This window comes from Lissotriton vulgaris, chromosome 3_1 (genome assembly GCF_964263255.1).
Source record: "Lissotriton vulgaris chromosome 3_1, aLisVul1.2, whole genome shotgun sequence".
Lineage (NCBI taxonomy): Eukaryota > Metazoa > Chordata > Amphibia > Caudata > Salamandridae > Lissotriton > Lissotriton vulgaris.
In genome coordinates, this window is record NC_141689.1 from 540,938,864 (window position 1) to 540,961,207 (window position 22,344).

The following is a 22,344-nucleotide window of genomic DNA, read 5'->3' on the forward strand; positions in this document are numbered from 1 at the left end:
TTACAGTTCATGTTCTCTGCCAGCAGTGCCACTGGGAGCGTAAGGGGCAACTATGGTGCAGTCTCTGCAATGGCCTGTAATGCAGTCTCATGACAGCACAAGCACCTTGGGACAACAATGCGTCACCCAGACGGGTACAGGTCAGTGTAACTGTCTTAGGTTGCTCCCTCTCTAGAGGCCATGTAGAGACAAAAGGGGGTCTATCTATCTTTAGGTTTTGAGCTAGCCAGCATTAAGGACAAATAGGTGTAAAGAAGTTTCTGGCAAAAAGGAAGTACCTTTCAGTCAATACCGCACACTGGGTGATATCCCACTGCCCCAGTGCATTGCTACTCTTCTGTTAGCCAGCAAAAGCAGCATCACTAATACGCGGGGCCCACCCAAAATAGCCATAACAAAATTGAAAAAGGAAGCTTTCAGTACCCTAGAGACAGCTATGACACCAATGCTCTTTATGCAATTAAATACATGCAACCAAAAACGGGACACCCTCGGGCACAGCCACACCAAATGTGGAAGAAACTGAATTTGTAAAAGAAGAGTGATGTATTAGGCCCATTCTATGTAGCTGGACAGGTGAACAATACATTTGGTGCAGCTATTTGACATGTATTAGACACAGCCTATAGCTGTGGGGCATGACCCTTGTTAAGGAGCAGCAAAATCTCCACTGTTCGTCAGGGATGTCCTCACCTAGTGTGCCTTGCCTCAGGGCCAGTGCCCTTTACATAACTGCAGAGGCCGTGGATTTCATGACAAAGTACAGCAGGGTAAATAATTTGCCCAGGTGATGGGGAGGTGGGCACATTCAGTGCAGTCAGGCAGGAGGCCTCCCATGGTTTGTCACTATGTATCTCCCTGCAAGTGCTCCGCAGGTGGTAATTCAGCAGTACGTCTATGGAAGTGCACTTTGTTCGGCTCATATCCTGCAGTGTGATAAAATTACCTTCTGGGTATAGATCTCTCAGAGTAGTAAGACCCATCTGGCGCAGACTATCACAAACAACTATTTGTTGTAAGAGGCAGGGACGTGTTGTGCGCCAGCTGCAGGCGTCTTGAGTATAGGCAGTGCAATCTGGCTCAATGCCGCACATCCGACAGTAGGCAAGGACTGACAGCATCCATCTCAATGGCCACATGTGGCAAAAATCGCATAGGGAACAGCCAGCAGTGCACAAACTGGGCCTGGGTACCGTAATAATAAACTTCAATGTTGGGTGAACAAGGCTTGCCCTGGTCAAAGGCAGGGTTAACACTTCCTATGTTAATCTGGGCTGCTCCCCAGTCCAGACCAGGAAGATCAGGAGGGACCTCAGCCAAAGAAAAAAAGGCCCTTGTCAACAGGATTGGGCTGTTGAAAAGCAGGTAAATTTGGGCAGGACAACCATTGTCACAAAGGCAATCCTGTCAGTCAGAGAGAGGGACAGTGACATGTCCCCCTTAACCCCCTCCAACCACACAAAGGCTCGGCCACAGTTTCCCACTTAAGTTATCTAATGTCCCTGCTAATTAAAATTTCCGAGTATTTCATAGAAGTAGAAGCTCACCTCAGCGGGTATTCATTCTAAAAAACCTATGCATGACCGGGGTCAGAGGGAAGATGACTGACTTGGTCTAGTTTATAGTGATTCCAGTGAGTTCCCCACATTTGAGATGCTTACGCAACATTGGACTTACGTTGCAGGCAGGGCTTTGGACAAACACAGTCATGTTGTTTGCACTCATGGGGACAGTGAGTCTCCGAGTCATGTAGTTGAGGCCCCATTTTGCATTGTGTTGCTGCAGATGGGCTGCAATAAGTTTCATTATAAAAGTGTACAGGATGAGAGACAAAAGGCATCCCTATCCAGTGCCTCTGCTGATGTAAAAGGAGGCTGTGGCAGTGCCATATACACGCAGCCTCGCCATGGCTATCCGTATATTAGCCAATCCATCTAAAAAAAGAGGGGCTGATCCCAAGGGCAGAACAAATAGGGCTGTGCCAAAGAGTCAAAGGCATTTCTCGGCGTCCAGAAACACCTCATCCACCTTGAGCAAAGGGTTCGAGTGGAGTACTACAAAGAGTGCGCAATTTGTCAGCCGTGGATCGCTCGGCACAAAATCCAATTGATTCGGGCCAATGATGTGGGGAATGAGGGGGAGCAATGGGTCCCCATATTAGTTTAGTGAAGATCTTGTCCACGGTGATCATGCAAAGACGGTGGTATGAGTTGCATTTGGTGGGAGGCTTATCAGGCTTATATATGGTGGCAATGCGTGACTGGGGGAGGTGGCCATTGGCCTTAGCCTCCTCGTACATAGTTCACAGTTGTGGTGCCAAAAGATCTGTTTATTTCTTGTCAAATTGGGCCATGAGACTATCCAGACCCAGCGCCCTGTTCATGGGCATACAATGAATCACTCGAACCATGTCTTCATCATCAAAGGGGACTTCTAAGTATTGTCTATGTGCCTCGTCCAGCCAAAGCAGCTGCACTGGCTCAAGGCATGCAGTGATATCTTTAGGGTTCGTCAAGACCTCAGAGCAGTTCAGGGAAGAACAACACTCAAGCATAGCCTACATAATGTCTTCAGTAGAAGGGGCCCCGAATCGTCAGGTCAGTCACATAGGTGCTACTCCAGCACCGCTTAAGCAGAGAGACCAAATCTTACCAGCCCAGTTTCCCACTCCTGGTCACAGCTTCCTTGTGAAGGAAATGAGTTACCCTGTCAGCTGTCTCGTAATCAGACAATTTCTCAGTTTTGGGCCAGGACACTATGTTCCCCAGCAATTGTGCATTGGATCTTGAGATCGGATATAGTTGACTCCAAGTGGGCCATGCATGGTCATAGAACACACATGACTTCAAATTGCTTAGTGATGCATTCACCCCATACATAGAACTTAAAGGCCTCCCAAAGCAGACCAGTTCAAGAGACAGCGCGGTCATTATTGGCGAAGAACTCAACTATGTTAATAAGTACGTCATACCAAAAACGGCATCCCGTTACGCACTGGGAGGTAATCTTCAAAAAAATGTGCGGTCCCCAACGCAGGCCATCATCAGGGTGAGGACCACCGGATGATCCAACAGAGTGTGGGAAAGGTGCTCTACTCGAATCATCCATGCAGCTGCAACTCTTGTGGGCAGCCGGTAGTCCAGGCGGGACCAAGCATTATGAAAAGTGGAAATGCACATGCCCTCAATATCTTAGGGGTGACTGATAACCAAATATCCAACATCCCCTATGATGGTCTGAAGCTGTTGAGCATGGGATGTGAACGCCTAGAGGAATGGGACCGGTCTACAGAAGAGTTAAGTCTCTTCCCCATAAAACCTTTGAATGGCCAAATCCCAGAATTTTATGAAAGACTTGGACAAAAGTGATCTGTGCTACACATGTTAGGGCCAAAGACGCATGCAACAATCACTCTTTTGCCCCCGCCCCCCTCCTCAAGATACTGTGTAGGGAAATCAATGTGCCCTCCCTATCCGAAATGGATTACAGTGTACATTACTCTAACCCTCTCCAGAACACCACCCAGCATAGGCCAAATAAGTAGCTGTATGCAGCTCCCTAATTCACACTGCTTTCAATCAATCTATCAGGGTTTTGTAGAGCCCACTACTCACCCGTGAGGGGTGTCAAGGCTCTGTAGGGACCAGGGGTGTGAGCAGCTCCGTTGGGATCATTCAAAGAGCCAGGTTTTGAGGTCCTTTCTGAATTGGTGCAGTGTTGGACTCCGTCGGAGGTGATGGGGGAGTTCGTGCCAGGTCTTGGCTGCGAGGTAGGAGAAGGATCTTCCACCAGCCTTGGTCCTGTAGGAACGAGGGACGATGACTTTGGCGATGTAGGCTGAGCGGAGGTTTCTCTTGGGGACGTGGAGGGAGAATCGGTTGTTGAGGTATTGGGCTCTGGTATTGTGAGCGTGTGTGAGCAGCTTGAAGATTATTCTTTTTTCGACGGTTAGCCATGTGAGGTCGCGGAGGTTTTGGGTGATGACTGTTTTGTGGGATATCAAGGATAAGTCTGGCTGTAGGGTTCTAACGGTGTGGAGTTTGTGGAGGAGTTTTTTTGTTGATTCCGGCATAGAGGGTGTTGCTGTAGTCCAGTCTGCAGGTGATGAGGGCATGGGCGACGGTTTTCCTGGAGTCGGGGTCCACTTGAACGTCTTGCGAAGTATGCAGCGGGGGTTCAAGCACGCAGAGGTTATGCCGTTGATTTGGCTGTTCATGGTGAGTGAGGTATCGAGTATGATGCAGAGGATTCGTGCATGGTCCGTTGGGGTGGGTGGGTTTCCAAGGGCGGGGCCACCTGGTGTCGTTCTATATGGAGGGGGTGGAACCAAGGATTAGGACCTCTGTCTTCGCCGAGTTAAGCTTCAGGCAGCTGTTGCTCATAAAGGCCGAGACGGCTTTACTCCCTTCTTGGAAGTTGTGCCTGGTGATGTCAGGTTCCTTGGTGAGGGAGAGGATGAGCTATGTGGCATCTGCATAGGAGACAATGTTGAGCCCATAGTTTACGACAATGGTTGCGAGAGGGGCCAAGTAAAGTTCCGTTTTGATTTTGTGTGCTCAGTGACGTGCAGTTCTAGGAGAAGCCCTATGTCTACCTTGAGCCGCCTAAGAAATGCAAAGACATATAGGACTGCACGTGGATCATTCATTCTCCAGATTATTTAGTTTCCCAAGTTGACCTCCGTCATCATGGAGATCAAGCTGCCAAAGCCCAGGAGTATCCCTTGTGTGCAATGTAGCATTGCAACGCATATTTATGACCACACATGTAGGGAGAACTCTGGAGCTTACAGGGAAAGGAAGGCAGCAGGTGATAAGGTGATCTTGGGGAGTCCCTTAAATATAGAACCAAACACCCATCTAGCCCCCACACACTTCAACAACCCCAACTTGTTGAACGAAGGTCACCCCTGTCTGGCTACCATGCAAAAAATCCATCCCCCATAACAGTGAGAACATATACTTACTCTGGGAGGTAGAAAACATTTGAGAACCTCCATGAAGGCCTTGATTACAGGTATTCAAAACAAAGAGTTGTTTTCCCTGTTCTGCATGTCGGCAGCTAAGGAGACTAGATGCAGGCGTATGGATGTATAGGCAATGCCTGATATTTGTAAGTGAAGAAAGTAATAGTTGATGTCTTGGAATGGAGGCTACATGCTTAGGAATGCAGTAGTGGACAAACCTTTTCCATTTAGTGTCATAGCAGGCCAGCATACTGAGTCTGTGTGCTTCTTTGAGGATGCACATGCACTTGAGTTTGAGGGAAACTGAGGAAGCCAAATTCAAGGACCTCAGCAGCCATATCGCTATATTGAGCTGCCTGGGACTACAGTGCCGTGGTTTGCTGTGATTCTACGTGAGTAGGTCTGGGAAAATCAGGAGATTCTCGTGGGGAACCAGACATTTCTAGCAGGGTGAAGAACTGCAGTTGTCAGGCCCAAGCAGGAGCCACGAGGAAGAGTGATGGGTTTGCCAAATTTTCCAGACTAAACATGGAAGGAGTGTGAGAAGCGGAAAAGCATAAGGCAAATTTCTCTGATCAGCTAATCCATAATGCATTGCCCATGTACTCTATGTGTGGGAAACGGGAGCCGAAGCTGTGGCATTTTGGGGTTCCGGGAGGGTATTGTGCCAGAAAGTGTTTCAGATGGTGAATTGCCCAATGACAAATGCTCTACAGTAGAACTAATAGTAGTGGTTAGCGAGTGCTGTCTTGTTTTTTGAGAGAATACATGTTCGTCATCTTTCCTGTTTTTATGAGGACTACTTTGCGTTCAATCTGCTGGAAGAAAGCTGTGAATGTTAGCAGGATGACCAGCAACTTGAGTTAATTGATGTGGAGGCCCTACTGCTGCAGCGACCACAAGAACAGTAGGATCCTGAAGATGCACTCCCCACCCAGAAAGGAATGAGTCTGTGGGGATTGTCACCTGAATAATCCGGTCCAGAAAGGGCCATCCCTGCAGCAGGTTGTTGCTGCTGCTCAACCACTGCAGAGAGCAATGGGTCCTGGCTAGTATCGACCCTAGGCCCTCCCAGTGATTCTAAGCTTGTGAGAGGAAGTGCGGAGCATGTGTAGGCGGGCATGTAGAACAATGGTTATGCATGGTACCATCATTCCTAGAAGGTACATTACTGTTCCGGCGATTAGTTGGCAATTTGGCTGAAAAAGAGGCAGTAGCTGCTGGAAGGCCTGCACTCTTGCTTGATTAGGGTAATACTTGCTGGTAACTGTGTTTAGTATGGCTTCTAGACAAGGCTGAAACTACAGAGCCTGCAGGTGGTATTTGACAGTTTTTATTGTGAATCCCAGTTTGTAAAGGAAGAAAATAGTTGACTGGGTATGAGCGAGACAGAGCTGCTTGTTGCAGTCTTGATCAGCCAAAAGAATCAGGATACAGGAATGCTGCCCCGTCTAAGGTGAGTAACTACAACAGTGAGGCATTTTGCAGATATTCTGGGGGCAAGCGTAAGCCTGAGCACCAACACTCTGCATTGATATTGCTGACCACTTAGCACAAATCACAGATAGCGTCAATACGCAGGGTGGATGGCTAAGTGAAAGCAGTATTCCTTTAAATCGACAGCTCTCAAAGTCGACTAGATCTAGAACAGGGATAATATTCGGCACAGTGACCATATGGACATATTCTGAGAAAATGTACTTACTGAGGGGCCTGAGATCGATAACTGGTCTTAGAGATCTGTCCTTCTTGGGAATGAGAAAATAAAGGTGTTTATTATTATTATAGGATTTATTGAGCGCATGGCTGCCGTAAGGCTTCCCAGCGCTAGGAGGTCACATAACTGATATGGGTTAGCCAGGCCTTAGAGGTATTGATTAACTCTTTGCATGCTGGTGACGGAACCACTCCGTCACCAGCCACGGACGGGCTGTGCTAATGACGGAGTGGTTCCGTCACGGCCCGGCCGGCACGCCTGCGCGGCAGCGATTTTGCGCCTGCGCTGAGCGTTCTATTGAGCGGGCGGGCCGTGACAGTACCACTCCGGCACAAGCACAGCGCGCGCCCGAGGCTCGTGACGGAGTGGTTCCGTCACGAGCATGGCGGCGTCGCGCGGCCCCGCCCCTCCCCCCATGCGCTGCGGCAGAATTACCGCCGCAGCCAAGGGAATAAACAACCACGTTTTAATCGCTTTGCAGAACTTTAATTCTTTATCCATCAACCTATATTCCAGTGGTAAAGAATTCCAGAGTTTAGGAGCAAGGTCGGAGAAGGATCTTCCTCCCCATCTCTTCCTCCCCATCTCTCCCTCCTGAACTTTGTTGGTTTTAGAAGTTCCTCTGTGTTTGATTGCAGCCGCCTATTTGAGATGTGAGGGGATACTAGCCTCTTGATTTTTTGGGGACCACTATTATGGGAAGCTCTGTGGGTGATGACCAGTATTTTGAATTTTATTCTGGCTTCTACAGGGAGCCAATGAAGTCCGATTAAGTGCTTTTTCACCGACTCCCGAGCTCGGACATTGCACAGCCGGCTTGCAGCTGCATTCTGAACCACCTGCAGTCTGTGACTTACAACTTTAGGTGCTCCCAGGAACAATGATTTTCCATAATCTAACCACGAGGTGACTAAAGAATGGACCACTGTCTTCCTAAGCCGGTCGCTTCCACCTTCTTAGCCTGTGTCACCATAGATAGATCCGTTTCTAACCAGAAGCCTACATTTTTTATTATTTCTGTGGGGATAGGTGGATTGCCTAGACAAGCAGGCCAGCCAAAGGTGGTCCTGCGTATTGCTTTACTTCTGAGAAATAGTAACTCAGTTTTGTCCCCATTTAATTTTAGACAACTTCTTGTCATCCACTCTTTGACTCTTACCGAGCAGACAGATAATCGCTTACCATCCATGCTATTTTTTGGGTCCAAGGAGATGACCAACTGAATGTCATCGGCATAGGACATCATAGATATATCAAACTCCAGCACAATCTTAGCCAGTGGTTCCATGTACACATTAAAAAGCATTGGGCTCAACGAGGAGCCTTGTGGGACCTCAAACCTCAGTAACCTGGTTTTAGAGAGATTATTATTCTCCTGTACTTGAAATGTTCTATCTTTCAAGAACGATGACAGTCTTGGTGCTCCAATGGCGCAATGGCACAGGTTCTATTATGCACTTGAGGATAAGCACCTGGATCTTTTCATGAAGAAGGTGCTGATATTCTGTAGGGAGGGTGTGTGCAAGGTGGGATGTTTGGTGGGATTGCAGTGAGTTTAAGGCAGCAACTGAAGTATGATGGAACGCACCCACTGGTCAGAATAGATCTCTTCCCAATGTGTGAGAAACCTCAGTAGCCTTTCCCAAGCAGGTGTAGTGTGACGGATGTGAGTGAGAGGGAGTCACTGCTTGCTAGAGCCTGCTCCCTTAGCCCTGACCTCTTCGGCTCTGCCTTTGGTGTTATTGCGTTGTAACCGCCTCTTCAGTAACCTCATGTGGACTGCAGGTGGTATTGCTACTGCCTTTAGTAAAATGTGGGAGATTCAAGGGTTTTGTTTCCCTGCCACGGTACGGAGACCTAGGAAAGGATTCTCGTGGTGGGAGCGCCTGAACGGTCCCCCTCGCTTTGACTTCCTCCATGCATTTTTTAGTTTCTCTAGCACCTGATACACCTGCGGACTGAAAAGATGTGAACCATTAAATGGAAGGCTTAACAGATGCTTTTGCACTTCTGACTTGAAGCCAGAACACTGAGGCAGACATGACGCTGAACCAGGATGTTAGTGTTAACACCTCTGGCTGCAGTATCAGCTGCATCGAGGGCAAAGCGGATTGTGGTGATGGAGACAAGTTTTGCCTTAGCCACAAGCTCCTAACCGTATGGTTTGTATTGTTCAGGGGGGGGGGGAGGGGTTGGAAAAATTCTTCCATTTTCTCTCAGTGCGCCCTTGTGTACATGGAGAGCAGGCCCACACAGTTGTCAATTTACCAGTGCGTGGCTGATTGCACGGTCATTCTTTTGTCCACAGCATTGCTGGTTTTGCTCTACTTATCTGTAGGTGGAGAGTCTGCTGTACTTTGGGCATCAGCGCAGTTGTGCACCTTGTAACCACCAGGGTGTCAGGTGGAACATGCCAGTGGGTGTAAGGCGAGTCACTGGGTGAGGGTTTATACTTTGTCTACCCTGGTCATGCCCACCCGGGGTTTGATCAGCTCCTGGAATGTCTTGGGCACAGTCTCTGGCATTCCTGTTTTCATGGGGAGCAACGAGAAGGTATGCTGTGTTTTGGAGAGTGTTTCGACCAAGAAGTCATCACCTTCCTGGAAGACATGCATGTCTACTTTATAGTAAACATCTGTTCTGTGCATGACCTTGTGATAGCAGGCATCATCATACAATGGGGATGGTTTTGCCAGATAGAGGCCAGGGTCTGTGTTGCCAAGGGCATCAATCCCTTAGTCATGCCATGAGTGGTTCCCACAATCCCAGGACTTAGGGAGCATCATAAGGCACACCTGGATACAATGGGATGTGTTACCCTTCCCCATTTTAAGAGTGTTGTGACGTCTGTGGAGGAGGAGGCACATGTGGTGGTAACAGCATGGGGGAGGAAGAGGAGGGAGAGCAGGGATGGGCTAGTGCCCCTGTCCTTCTGTCTCTTGTGCCTTGGAAAAAGTGTAGTTTCCAGGGCAAAACACTCCTCAAAGCACAGCTTCCGCTTCTTTGGCAAAGTGTCCTGTAGCTGCAGCAGGGGCCTGATAAAAGGTTTTCCTGTCTGTAGGTGTATAAAGAGCCTATTCTGCTGAGCATCAAGATCCTCCTATATACACTGAAGAATGGGTTGCTTAGGGTCCCCAAAGCTTGCTATCAATGGGGTCTTCTGCTTAAAGTGGATTTTTGTTTTCGCAGAGTATTTTTGTGGAGCTGAAGATATTTTAAGCATCGATGGTTTCAGTCTAGTCACTGCCTTTGGAACTGGTAGTGGCTTCAGTGCTGATGGGACTTTTTGCAGCAGGGTGGAAGGGCCCGTTGACTCTGAAGATGGCAGCATACAAAGAATTTGTGGTTGGAGAAGAGAACACCAAGAGCTTCGGCTCCAAGGCCTTCAGTCGTGCCAATCATGACCCAAAGGCAGTAAAGGACCAGCAGGATGTTGTTCAGTCTCTGGGCTGCATGCCAGACCTCAAAAGGGGTACAAAAGGGGGTGGTGATGGACGGAGCATCTGAATCAATCAAACACTCACACCCAGTCAAAAGTTCTGGGCTTAATCCATCACCGTTCTTTAGCCCACTCTGCCACCCCAGTTCAGACATGGCTATATGCAAATCAGTCTGACCCTGTGCCTCATGGAAACAGTCCAGCCCGAACTGCCAAGCCATGTCTTCCCTGGACCGGAAACAAGCTTCTGAGGACCGGTTTCTGGCATTCCAGCCGTCTTCAGCCCGGTTTGCTTGAATCCAGTGGCAAAGTGAGCAAGGGACTGACGTCTGAGCATACCCTGCCACACTTATGGCGGCCATATTTCATCTATTTCAAAACCTGGTACATCATCAGGAGGGGTTCACAAAACCGATAGCGATATAATCACCAGGTTTGAGGCTTTGTCCTGCTAAAGCCCAAGGGTGTAGAACACCATCCCTGTCAAAGTCCAACAGACATCATTTGTCTTTGGAAAAAGCTCACCCAAGAAGTTAAGTGTGACTTGTTGATAATCAAATTAGTTTTTCCTGCCACCCAAACTATATTCTCACAACCCACAAATCTCTCCCATCTCCGGGCCAGTCCATTCCCATCCCACCTATTATTTCCCCAATGTAATGAAACCCAATTTTATTTTATACCTGAAATAGTTATCCTCTGCTTTGTAGTGAAGGTTGTGCTATATAAACTACTAAGCATAAATAAAAATGTTAGATGGCATTATCTTTTTCATCAGCCTTCAGCTTGGAACACAAAACTTGTGTAGCCAGCAGTCTATCAATGAAGACCACACAATAAAAATAAAGTTAGGAGTATGAATAAAAGTTTAACAATAATGTTCATGTAACTCTATTGGAAAAAGAGCTAAGAAATCAATACTATGAAAAAATAAATCACTCACTTAAGAGTACAATATGAAAAGTAAACAGAAGCTAAAGAAAGAATCTCACCTTTAGCAAAATAATGTCTATTTCGGAATACTTCATGCCATTCACCAACACAGGTATCAATCTACAAATGAATGAAATTTAGGGAGGTAAATATCCGCTTTGAAATGCTTTTCACAAGCTCACCATGACAGTTACTGTGCTTAATAAACTATTGCAAGCAACATTTTACTCTAGTTTGGTTTATAAACATCCACTTACACTTCCCAGCAGACTAAGGGCATTAGAAACATACAGTATAACCAACATGCTGGTTTAGTTGGTAGGGAAAGGGAGATTAGGCTGCCACCATTTTTGTAGAACTACATTGGACTCATCACACATTATCTTGCAGTACAAGGACATTTCAAATATGTACACGATAATAAATATTTCTGCTTTAAACACAGCAAATTGAGAAGCGAATACATGAGTTAACATAAAGGTAAATGTATTTGTCATCCTAGCTCTTACTTGGCAAAATCTTTACTGATGGAAAACAAGGCACGGCTGCCACCCCACTGCATAGTTCTTTAAGCACACCCTCTGCTTCCCCCGGTTTCTCTCACACCAGAATAAACACCCACAAGCTCACTCGCTTCCTGCCACAGCGCTTAGCTCCTGCCCTCGGATGCTTAGGTCGACGGGCCTAGACTCCGCCGACCGGACCCAGATCTGAGTATTGGCATTTACTACCCAGCAGTGTGCAAACAGCTCATTTGGAGTTGAGGCTGGAGTGCCTGCGGTGTTACCTGGAAAACTTTGTTGGAGGACAGCACTGGGGTGAAAGCTTGGAGGCAACGCCAACGTCCCTGTGATACTGGTCTTCCGCGAACAACCTTAACTGCCCTTAATTGAGGCGAGTTGTCCAGCACATGATAAACAGTATCAATATAGGACCATAAAGGTGAATCACCTTAGACACCGCTTACGCTCCTGCTGTCCAGCACAGCTGCTCCTCCGAATCCAACCAGCGCTTGCGACTGCTGACAGCAGCTGACAGTCGTTGGGGGTCTACTCCTGAGAGCTCTGGACCTAACAGCTGGCAGTGGATCACGGACTACGCCTACAGGAGATGGACTGGATGCCTGAAGCAGCAGCAGCCAACCCATCTCTAGGTGCACTTGGGGAAATAGGCGAGAAAGCCCAGCTCAGCTATTTCACCCTCTGGCCATGGACAGGAGGTAGGGCATCTAGTAGATTTGCAGACAGAAAGAGGCATAGGTGGGTCGAGGTGAGAAAGGTTTCTTGAGGAGGTGAAGTTGCTGCACAGTAGGAGCAGCACGGCAGGGTCGAGGATCGTGCATGCAGAGGTATCCAGCCGAGGTGCGGCTCGCTCGACATCTCACTACCCGCCATTTAAATTGAATGTAAACCTCCAACGACTATTGTTTATCCCCATCAGCACCCCGGTGGACTATTTAAGATTTTTGCACATACCATAAAAACAGCAATTGGAGAACTGACAAGATGCCAAGAGTCGGTGAAGGTGGAATTTGCTGGGGAGGGGGGGGGCCTGAAGAGTCTGGTACTCGTATCTTTTGCATTACGGCCCTGGAATTGGGCTCCCATGTGTTGCAATGACGTGCCACATCAGGTCCTACGATTTGCCATTGAAAACTTGCCGGAGAAGCAGCAGGGCTAAAGATTAAAGTCAAGACACCACCTTGAACAAACGGGAGGTAATGGCAGTAGCATGGCATGACACTAGTGTGCTGCTCCAAAAGGTCGAGCCCAGGAAGCGGAAGAGCTAGGACTCGGCACAGCCTGCCTCCCCTGCACCCCATCTCCAAAATGACAGCCTCAAATGGCGATCAAATATCAACAAAATAGCAAAGTGAACCTACAGCAGAGCAAATTAATACAATAAAAGGTTTTTAACAAGCATTTGTGAGCAATTCTACGGCTGGTAATGAGAACCTATAGCTCCCTCTTGTTGCATGCTCCATCAATGAAAAAAAAGCAAAAATGATAAAAAAAAAAAGAACAAAGATAGTGAGTGTCAGTGGCGTTAGCACTGTAATGCATTCGCAAAATGGGGCCCTGCGAACTCCAAAAGGTCCAATGATTGGTACAGTCTCCAATTGGTCACGATCCAGCAATATCCTAATGGCCCAAAAGCAGTAAAACACACAACGTCACTAGCATTCTAAGGATATAAGAAACTATTTTAACCAAGATAAAACAATGCCTTCATATACTTTGAAAGCTAGGGGTACAATAAATGGCGAGGGATTGGATGATACCTTTGATGACCTTGTATGTGCTAATGTAATTGTCCAAGATGAGAATGGGCTCCAGGCGCCAACTGAGGGCCAGCCGGTATTACAACAATCAGAACTGAGCCCTAAGAACAGCTTAGAATCAACTCCTCATGCACAAATAGCAAAACAGTACCCTTTGTTGCCAGTTGTCAAGATTAATAACATCAAATTAAGGGAAGACAAGGGACAATTTCAGAGATCCCTAGTGGTGCGGGACATATGTTAACAAAAGATGCAGGAAATCTGCCTTTTCCAGCTGTCATGCCCACTTGTTACCTCTTCTCCAGCATGTCTGACACTTCTCCAAGGCCTCCGCAGGCAAGTCCCATTAAGGAGGGGATGATTAGATCAGATGAGAGCAATTTGAAAATAAGGAATCTCTTCTCCTGAAACTCCCAAAAGTTACCAACAACGAAAAAATATAAAGAACCCTTTCGAAAGTTGGATCAAAGTATGCGGAAAATGTGCCCTCCTTGGCTCTAGTGGATCTGCCAGCTGCTTCAGAAAACTCAGAACAGATCAGACAAGCCAATTGCACTCCGTTGAAATTACTCAAAGAAGCAATGCTTGCGAATGAGCAAGAGGCCATCCTGCACCAGATAAACTAGATGTTCAAGTTTTAGTGTTGGAAACGCTGCCCACACACACACAATGGACATAGAATATAAGCTAGAGAAGTTGAATGACCTAATAATAAAAGTTCCGTTAGTGGCTAAGACAACTGAAATGCCTTGCTATTGCCTGCAATTAATGGATATGTTTGTCACCCTTCAAAAAAAAAACTATGATATCATAAATACAGGACCTAAAAAATACAGTGACTGACATCATAACTCTTAAATCAACGAGCAAATCAAAACAAGCATTTAGACACATTGTTTAATCCTATCCAACACACGGAGACAACTGAAATTAAAGTAGATGTGGAAACAACTAATACGCAAGCAGAGTTATTACAGGAATTTAAAGAAATCGGGGCATCAAAAGTATCCCCACAAGCTCCTGTACTCTCAATGAAAAACAAAAAAAGTCTTAAAAAAATCAATAAGAAAACAATAACCCTGTCTCCCCCAGCCACAGATTTTACTCAGCTTTCAAAATTAATAGGGTCCGCCAGGAGCTCCATCAGATATCAGAGCATGAAGAGGACAATAGTTCCAAATGTGACAAAAGGACAAAACCTATAATCAAACAAGCATTTGCAATGCAATAGGTCTCGCATTTGTGAGAGTTTAAGATATTGGCATTGTAAATGGCAATGCCTTTTATTTATGTTTTAAAAATGAACACGTAAATTAAAGGCATTGTAATTTACAATGCCAATAGCTCAAACTCTCACAAATGCAAGAACCATTGCATTGCAAATGCTTGTTTTTCTATGGCTTATGCTGTGGTCCTATGGCACGCAGTCAAGCCATTTTTTAAAAAAAAGTGCTTGAATACTATTCTGAAGGGTAGCAGAACTGCAGGAAATCAAGCATTGTTCTGACAGTCCTGGAACACTGACGAAGCCCCCGGGCTCCCCTACCGCTGCGCCTCCTGTACAGTTAGAGCTGCGCGCGCTCTATACCCAGCGGGAGCTCGCCTTGCCTTCAGCTGTTGTTGCTGGCACACGCCCTCTAATTGCCCGGTGTGGGAGAAGAACTCGCGCGCGGCTGATGTCAGCGGCGCGGCCGCCTGGGCTTGGAGGCTGCTGGAGTGCGAGACGGGCGCGCGGACAAAGACTTGCTAGCAGAGCAAAGAGTTGTGCAGGGGGCACGCGGGCAGCCGAGAGGGAGCCGGAGCCTCAGGAGGACACGTGGGTGGTACGACGGGGCGCAGAGTTGCTTCCCGCTGCCGCCCCCGAGCGGGCGCTAGCTGCGATCCTCGGGACTTTACTTGGACTTGTGGCTGTGGTGCGGGAAGGCGAGACCTACACAGGTAAGGAGAGCTGCGACCCCTGCGGGTGGGACAGATCTGGGTGCTGGGGGGGGGGGTCAGACTCCCTGCTTGCTGTGCTTTTGGTTGATGGTCGCCGGTGCAGCAGAGAACAGGTGGGATGGGACATCGTCTGCCCCTGTGGTGCTGACCGTGCCCCAGCCAAGCTAAGGGGGTGCACAAAGACAAGGGGCGTCTGTAGTTAAAAGGGAGTTTGTTCATGTAGAGGCTCGTGGGGTGGGTAAGCCCTTCTCAATCAGTGCATGCAATAGTGTGCGGACTTGGCAAACTCCTCATCTGTGACTCGGGAGCTCTCCGACAGCAGGCGCCCTGGCACAGCGCATGGTGTCAGCAGCAACTTCAGGGTGGCGCCCAAGGCTGCCCCTTGCCTCGCCCGAAACTGCCTCCCTGTCCGCCTCTGGTCTGTAACAGGATTTTTCTATGCTTCCATTCCTGTCCAACGATGGTGCGAGTTTTCACAAAAGTGAAAGTGAAACTGCATGCTGACTTGCCTCCCAAGGGGGACAGGAGATCAGCGCGGCGCGTTCACATTTCCAGTCCGGCCTGCAGCCTGCGCCTGCCCATCTCCTGTCTCCCTTGAGAGCCTAGTCGACGACAATAGGTCTCGCTTGCGACAACGCTTCGCGCTGCGTCACAAGGTGCAAAACCTAGAAAGAGAAGGAGCCACAAATCACTGTGGCAACCACCAACACATCCACTTTAATCTCTGTCCTCAAGCAGTACGAGGACACAAATGCCGCTGGGCATGAACAGGAAAGCGATGCTCCACTAATCTCCGATTACACACAAATAGAAAAATTATTAGAGAATATGAACATAGAAAAGCAGATCCTTCAGACCTAAATACCCTCAACAGACCGAGCCTCCTTGCTTCTTAGGAGGACATAATTCTAAAACGGAATAAAAGCTCCTGCCTATCAAAAGTTATAACAAGCATGCCCTTATCCTATGCCCCCAAATCTCCAGACTAAATGGAGCACAAACTACTGAAATCATATCAAATGCAATTGGAGGCTCACCTACAGCAGGTCTAGTAACAGACTGTGTATTCGCACGTAAAGGCATTTCAGTTACAAACCATACCCAATTCCTAATTTAATTCAGTGAATGTCAGCTCTCATCTTGTACCCAGAAGAGGCCTCATTGACATTATAAATAGAGGAAATCTGTTATTGTTCCTCTCAACGCTGCCAGGCCTGGACATGATTTCCACAACGGATATAGATTCAGTGGCATTTAGACCACGCCGAAATTAAGATGTGAATGAACAGCCAAGGATAGTCCTTAGGTGCAGAGAAATTAAAGCAAAAATTATGTCAGACAAAGTTACCCTAAAAGGATGAGGCATCCAAGTATTTGACCCTCCATCTACATACTAGACAAGTGTTTTCTCAAACAGGCCAAAGAAAATCAATGAAATATCTGGCAACAAAACATCTGTCAGAGAAAAGATCTGCTCTCAAAAACGCAGAGGAGCAGAGATTATAGGTTGCCCCTACGCTGGGATTTTGATATCTAGAAGCATCACTAATTAAATTTTGCAAGTCTGCCCACAAGCGGGAACAAGCAATTATAAAGGGATTCACCAAACTGACAGCAACCAGCGTCCTTAAAACAAATCCTTTTGGACAGCCTCGACAATCAAAAACCAATCTAGATGCGGTGCTCACAGTGTGCTCCTGGAATATCAGAGGGCTTAACATACTTACAAGACAAGAAGAAATGAAGACTTTGCATCAAAATGATAAAGTATGCCTACAGAAGACCTGGCTGAACCCAGCAGTTGCTGACAAGATTTCAACAAACTATTCGCTCCAGCCCTGCCGTCAACAAATCGAGGCCACAGCTCAGGTGGGGTGGCTATGCACATAAGTTAAAGCTTGGGGCCAACTATAACCCGCCTCTACACAGGTACTAGCGATTTTGTAGTAGCTAAACTGAATTTACATTCACTTATATTTGCCAAATTAACGACAATTATTGGTGATGTTCGAGTTAACCTACCATTGGCAAAGAAGAAATCACAGTTTAAAAGCATAGCTGCAATATTGAGACCAGTGGATGAGCCATCCAGATGCTATGTGGCTATTGGTAGGCAACTTCAACTTAAACCTACTGGACTTGGCAAGTACACGAATTTGGCAGCAAATAGATGACGCAGAATGGGAAATTGTGCCTGTTAGAATTGGGGGTCTCTGGTTGGCACAGGTATGCACTTGTGACAAACAGGGACCCTCTCCTCTAGTCAGGGTAAGGGAACTACTCCTTAAAAATAACCCCTGCTCACCCTCTAGGTAGTGTGGCGCGAGCAGCCAAGGCTAATCTTCAGGGCATTAGTTTAGTTAAGCATTCATGACCACATACAGCAAAATTACAGACCACCCACAAATAGACACCAGGCGTAACGTTGGTATCAAAAATACGTAGACTTTATGTAAAAATAACTTTCATGTGCAGGATTATTTTCAAGACCAATATAACGGTTCAAAAATGAGGCCACCAGATGAAAATAGGCAATAGTGTGCTCTTAAGTCAAAGAATATTCCCAGTTCTTGGTTTAATACTTTAGTTCGCACAGTTCATGGCTGGGAACACGATCCCCCGCTTGATCACAGCGGCCCTGTCTCTGCAACACGTTAGGGGTACGCACCGTACCTTCCGGCTACGTGGTGACGGCAATGCAGGTGATCTTCTCTACGGTCCGGAGCGGGGCGGGAGGCGGCCGGTGCGCTTACAGCGTGCAGGCGTTTCTCGCCTCCCAGCGGCTCCGGGCTATTTCCTGCGGCTGGGGGACCAAAGTGTGCGACTCTGAGAAGGAGGAGGCAGGGTGCAGGCGGCCCAGCGAAGCATACGCGGGTCTGGGGAGAGCGGCGCAGCTCGAGGCGGGGCGGCCAGGCACGGGCTGCAAGAGGGGGGCGAGCGGGGCACACTTCAGGCGGGCTCCAGCGGCACAAAAAGATCAGACAAGTCCCCACAACTTGGCAGGGAAGGCACAATAGAGTTCACTGGTCCTGGGACTCTGTTCAGGGGGCAAACTCAATCAAGCCCTTGGAGATTGTTTAGGCACAACTGAAGCAAAGTCCTTTCTGATCTTTTCCTCTCCTTTCTCAGCAAGGCACCGCTGCAGGCCAGTCCTTCAGATCAGGGACAGTCTCTCCTCCTTCAGCTTCTTCCTGGTCCTTCTAGTCAGGAAGATTCTTCGTGGTAAAACAGGATCTGATTTCTTAGGAGCAGGGCTCCTACCTTTATACTGAGTTTCTTTTGTTCTCGCAGGCCAGGGGGGCCTTTGCCTAATCTAGTCAGTCTCTGAGCACTTTGTTGTAGTGACTCTGCCTTCTTCTTTCAGAGAGCAGGGCAGGGAGAACAGACGCTCTCCAGGGGGTGGAGCGAGCATTGTGGTGGCAGAGCACAGCCCTATACAGAGTCAAGGGGCACTCCTCCCACCTATCCTGGGGGTAATCCCTCTATTCACCACCTGGCAGCCAGGACTGTCCCCTGGAATTCCCCAACCCTGTCACTCACAGAAACCAGACAGCAGATACACATCCTAGCAGAGACGGGCTGAAATGGTTAGGCAAGCAAATGCTAGCTTTCTAAAAGTAGCATTTGCAAACACAGGATATTAAAATAAACTTTATTAAAAGAAGTATTTTATTATTCTGAGTTCAGGCATACTAAACTTGACTTTCTACCATGTTCCCTGAGCTTGCTGGGATTATCGAGTGTAATAATTCCAGCAGCCCATTATGGCCTATGAGAACAGGTACCCTTACAATAGTGAAAAACGAAAATGGCTGTAATTCACTATTAGGACATGCCACACACATCAGGGCTTGTCCTACCTTATGCTTACAATTCACCCTGCCCTTGGGACTACCATATGGGTGACTCATATGAAGTAAAGGAAAGGTTTAGAGGCTGGCAAGTGTGTGCACTTGCCCAGCCAGCATGACAGTACCAGACTGCACGCAGGTTCTGCAATGGCAGACCTTAGACACATTTTAAAAGGCTGCTTCTATGGGTGGCACAACCAGCGCTGCAGGCCCACTAGCAGCATTGGTATTTACAAGCCCTGGCACTCCTGGTGCACTTTACTGGAGACTGATAGTAAACCCAATAAGCCAATCATGGAAATCAATTACATGTACACTTTACACAGGGAGCACTTGCACTGTGGCACTGATTGGCTGTGGCACAGATCCCTGAGCAGCTAACAACAGTAAAACATCTGAGGCACATCGGCAAAAAGTGGAAGGGAGACTCACGCCAAGGTGCCAGGTCTAACACGTGTCCCCTTCAGCTCAAATGTGGTGAGAATTACCCTACCCCAGGGAGTTCCTCATCACTAAGACGGAAAAACCTGGATAGACCGTCAGCATTGGCGTGATCTATGCCAGGGCGATGTTCCACCGTGAAGTCCATACCCTGTAGAGAAATGGACCACCTCAACAGCTTTGGGTTCTCACCCCTCATTTGCATCAACCATCTGAGGGGCCTGTGGTCTGTCTGAACCCGGAAGTGAGACCCAAACAAGTAGGGTCTTAGCTTCTTCAATGCCCAGACAACAGCAAATGCTTCATGCTCAATTGCACTCCACCTTTGTTCCCCTGGAAGTAACCTCCTGCTGATGAAGGCTACAGGCTGGTCCCAGCCCTCCTCAGTCATCTGTGAGAGAACAGCTCCTACACCATGCTCTGAAGCGTCTGTCTGCACTAGGAATTCTTTGGAGAAGTCAGGAGCCAGGAGCACGGGCGCCGTGCACATGGCAGTCTTCAGGGTGTCAAAAGCTTTCTGACAGGTGTCAGTCCAGATCACCTTCTTGGGCTGCTTCTTCGAAGTCAGCTCGGTCAAGGGTGTAACAATGCTGCCATACCCCTTGATGAACCTCCTGTAGTACCCTGAGAGTCCTAGGAAGGCCCTCACCGCAGTTTGGGTCTTGGGGGGCTCCCAAGCCAGGATGGTCTGCCCACCCTTGGCGGAGTCTCCCACTCGACCCTTGCGGACCCTGGTGCCGAGCCAGCGGTCCGCCTCCTCAGCAAGCTTCCTAGGGTTAGTCAGCTTGCTATCAATCAGGTGCTGGCGTAGCTCAGGAAAACAATTACTAGACAAGTGCTCCCACGCCATTAAATCAAGAAGCCCTTAAAAATCATTCACTTTGCTACCCTTCACCCAACCATCCAGTGCTCTGCAAAAAAAAAGAGACATACTCCACATAGGTACACCCAGGAATCTTAGTACAACCCCTGAACCTCTGTCTATACATTTCAGGAGTTAACCCAAACCTGGTCATCAAGGTTTCCTTCATGTGAGGGTAGGAATTGTAAACTTCAGAGGGCAAATCTAGCAGGGTGTCCCGCCCTTCGCTAATTACCCGCCCCCAAAACCGTGATGGCACAGTACCTTGAGGTTCGATGCTCTTTGGACGCGACGTACACTCCTCACACGGCCTTCCTTGCAGGGGACAAGTCGTACTCCTACGCTCCACACCTAGGGGTGGACGACGATCAGGAGGCTGGTCCAGGGCAGAAAAGGCAGGTGTTGAGGCGGCACCTAGCGGCGGGCACGGGTCCTACCGGTGGCTCAACGGGTGCGGTGCAGCCTCAGCAGGGGTGAACGATGCGAAGCAGGGCACGTAAGGGGTACGCACCGTACCTTCCGGCTACCTGGTGGCGGACAATGCAGGTGATCTTCTCTTCGGGCTGGAGCGGGGCGGCCGGTGCGCTTACAGCGTGCAGGCGTTTCTCGCCTCCCAGAGGCTCCGGGCTATTTCCTGCGGCTGGGCGACCAAAGTGTGTGACTCTGAGAAGGAGGGGGCAGGGTGCAGGCGGCCCAGCGTAGCAGACACAGCTCTGGGGATAGCGGCGCGGCTCGAGGCGAGGCGGCGAGGCACGGGCTGCAAGAGAGGGGCGAGCGGGGCACACTTCAGTCGGGGCTCCAGCGGCACAAAAAGATCAAACAAGTCCCCACAACTTGGCAGGGAAGGCACAATATAGTCCACTGGTCCTGGGACTCTGTTCAGGGGGCAGCTCAATCAAATCCTTGGAGATTGTTTAGGCACAAATGAAGCAAAGTCCTTTCTGGTCTATTCCTCTCCTTTCTCAGCAAGGCACCGCTGCAGGCCAGTCCTTCAGATCAGGTACAGTCTCTCCTCCTTCAGCTTCTTCCTGGTCCTTCTAGTCAGGCAGAGGATCTTAGTGGTAAAACAGGATATGATTTCTTAGGAGCATGGCTCCTACCTTTATACTGAGTTTCTTTTGTTCTCGCAGGCCAGGGGGGCCTTTGCCTAATCCAGTCAGTCTCTGAGCACTTTGTTGCGGTGACTCTGGCTTCTTCTTTCAGAGAGCAGGGCAGGGACATCAGACGCTCTCCAGGGGGTGGAGCCAGCATTGTGGTGGCAGAGCACAGCCCTATACAGAGTCAAGGGGCACTCCTCCCACCTATCTTGGGGGTAATCCCTCTATTCACCACCTGGCAGCCCAGACTGTCCCCTTGAATTCCCCAACCCTGTCACTCACAGAAACCAGACAGCAAATACGCATCCTAGCAGAGGCGGGCTGAAATGGTTAGGCAAGAAAATGCTAGCTTTCTAAAAGTAGCATTTGCAAACACAGGATATTAAAAAAAAACTTTACTAAAAGAAGGATTTTATTATTCTGAGTTCAGGCATACTAAACTTGACTTTCTACCATGTTCCCTGAGCTTGCTGGGATTATCGAGTGTAATAATTCCAGCAGCCCATTATGGCCTATGAGAACAGGTAGCCTTACAATAGTGAAAAACGAAAATATCTGTATCACTATTAGGACATGCCACACACATCAGGGCTTGTCCAACCTTATGCTTACAATGCACCCTGCCCTTAGGCCTATCATAGGGGTGACTCACATGAAGTAAAGGGAAGGTTTAGAGGCGGGAAAGTGTGTGCACTTGCCCAGCCAGCATGACAGTACCAGACTGCACGCAGGTTCTGCAATGGCAGATCTTAGACTCATTTTAAAAGGCTGCTTCTGTGGGAGGCGCAACCAGCGCTGCAGGCCCACTAGCAGCATTAG

The 22,344-nt window shown here is 48.3% G+C and overlaps 1 protein-coding gene across 1 annotated transcript in view; it reads right to left on the bottom strand.

Annotated features, from left to right (window-relative positions):
- TNPO1 (transportin 1) overlaps positions 1-22,344 on the bottom strand; it is a 1,561,564-nt gene that overhangs the window by 930,047 nt on the left and 609,173 nt on the right. The window contains exon 9 of the mRNA XM_086960799.1: positions 11,115-11,175. Within this exon, the coding sequence (XP_086816925.1) occupies positions 11,115-11,175 (61 nt within the window). The remainder of the gene's footprint in view (positions 1-11,114; positions 11,176-22,344) is intronic.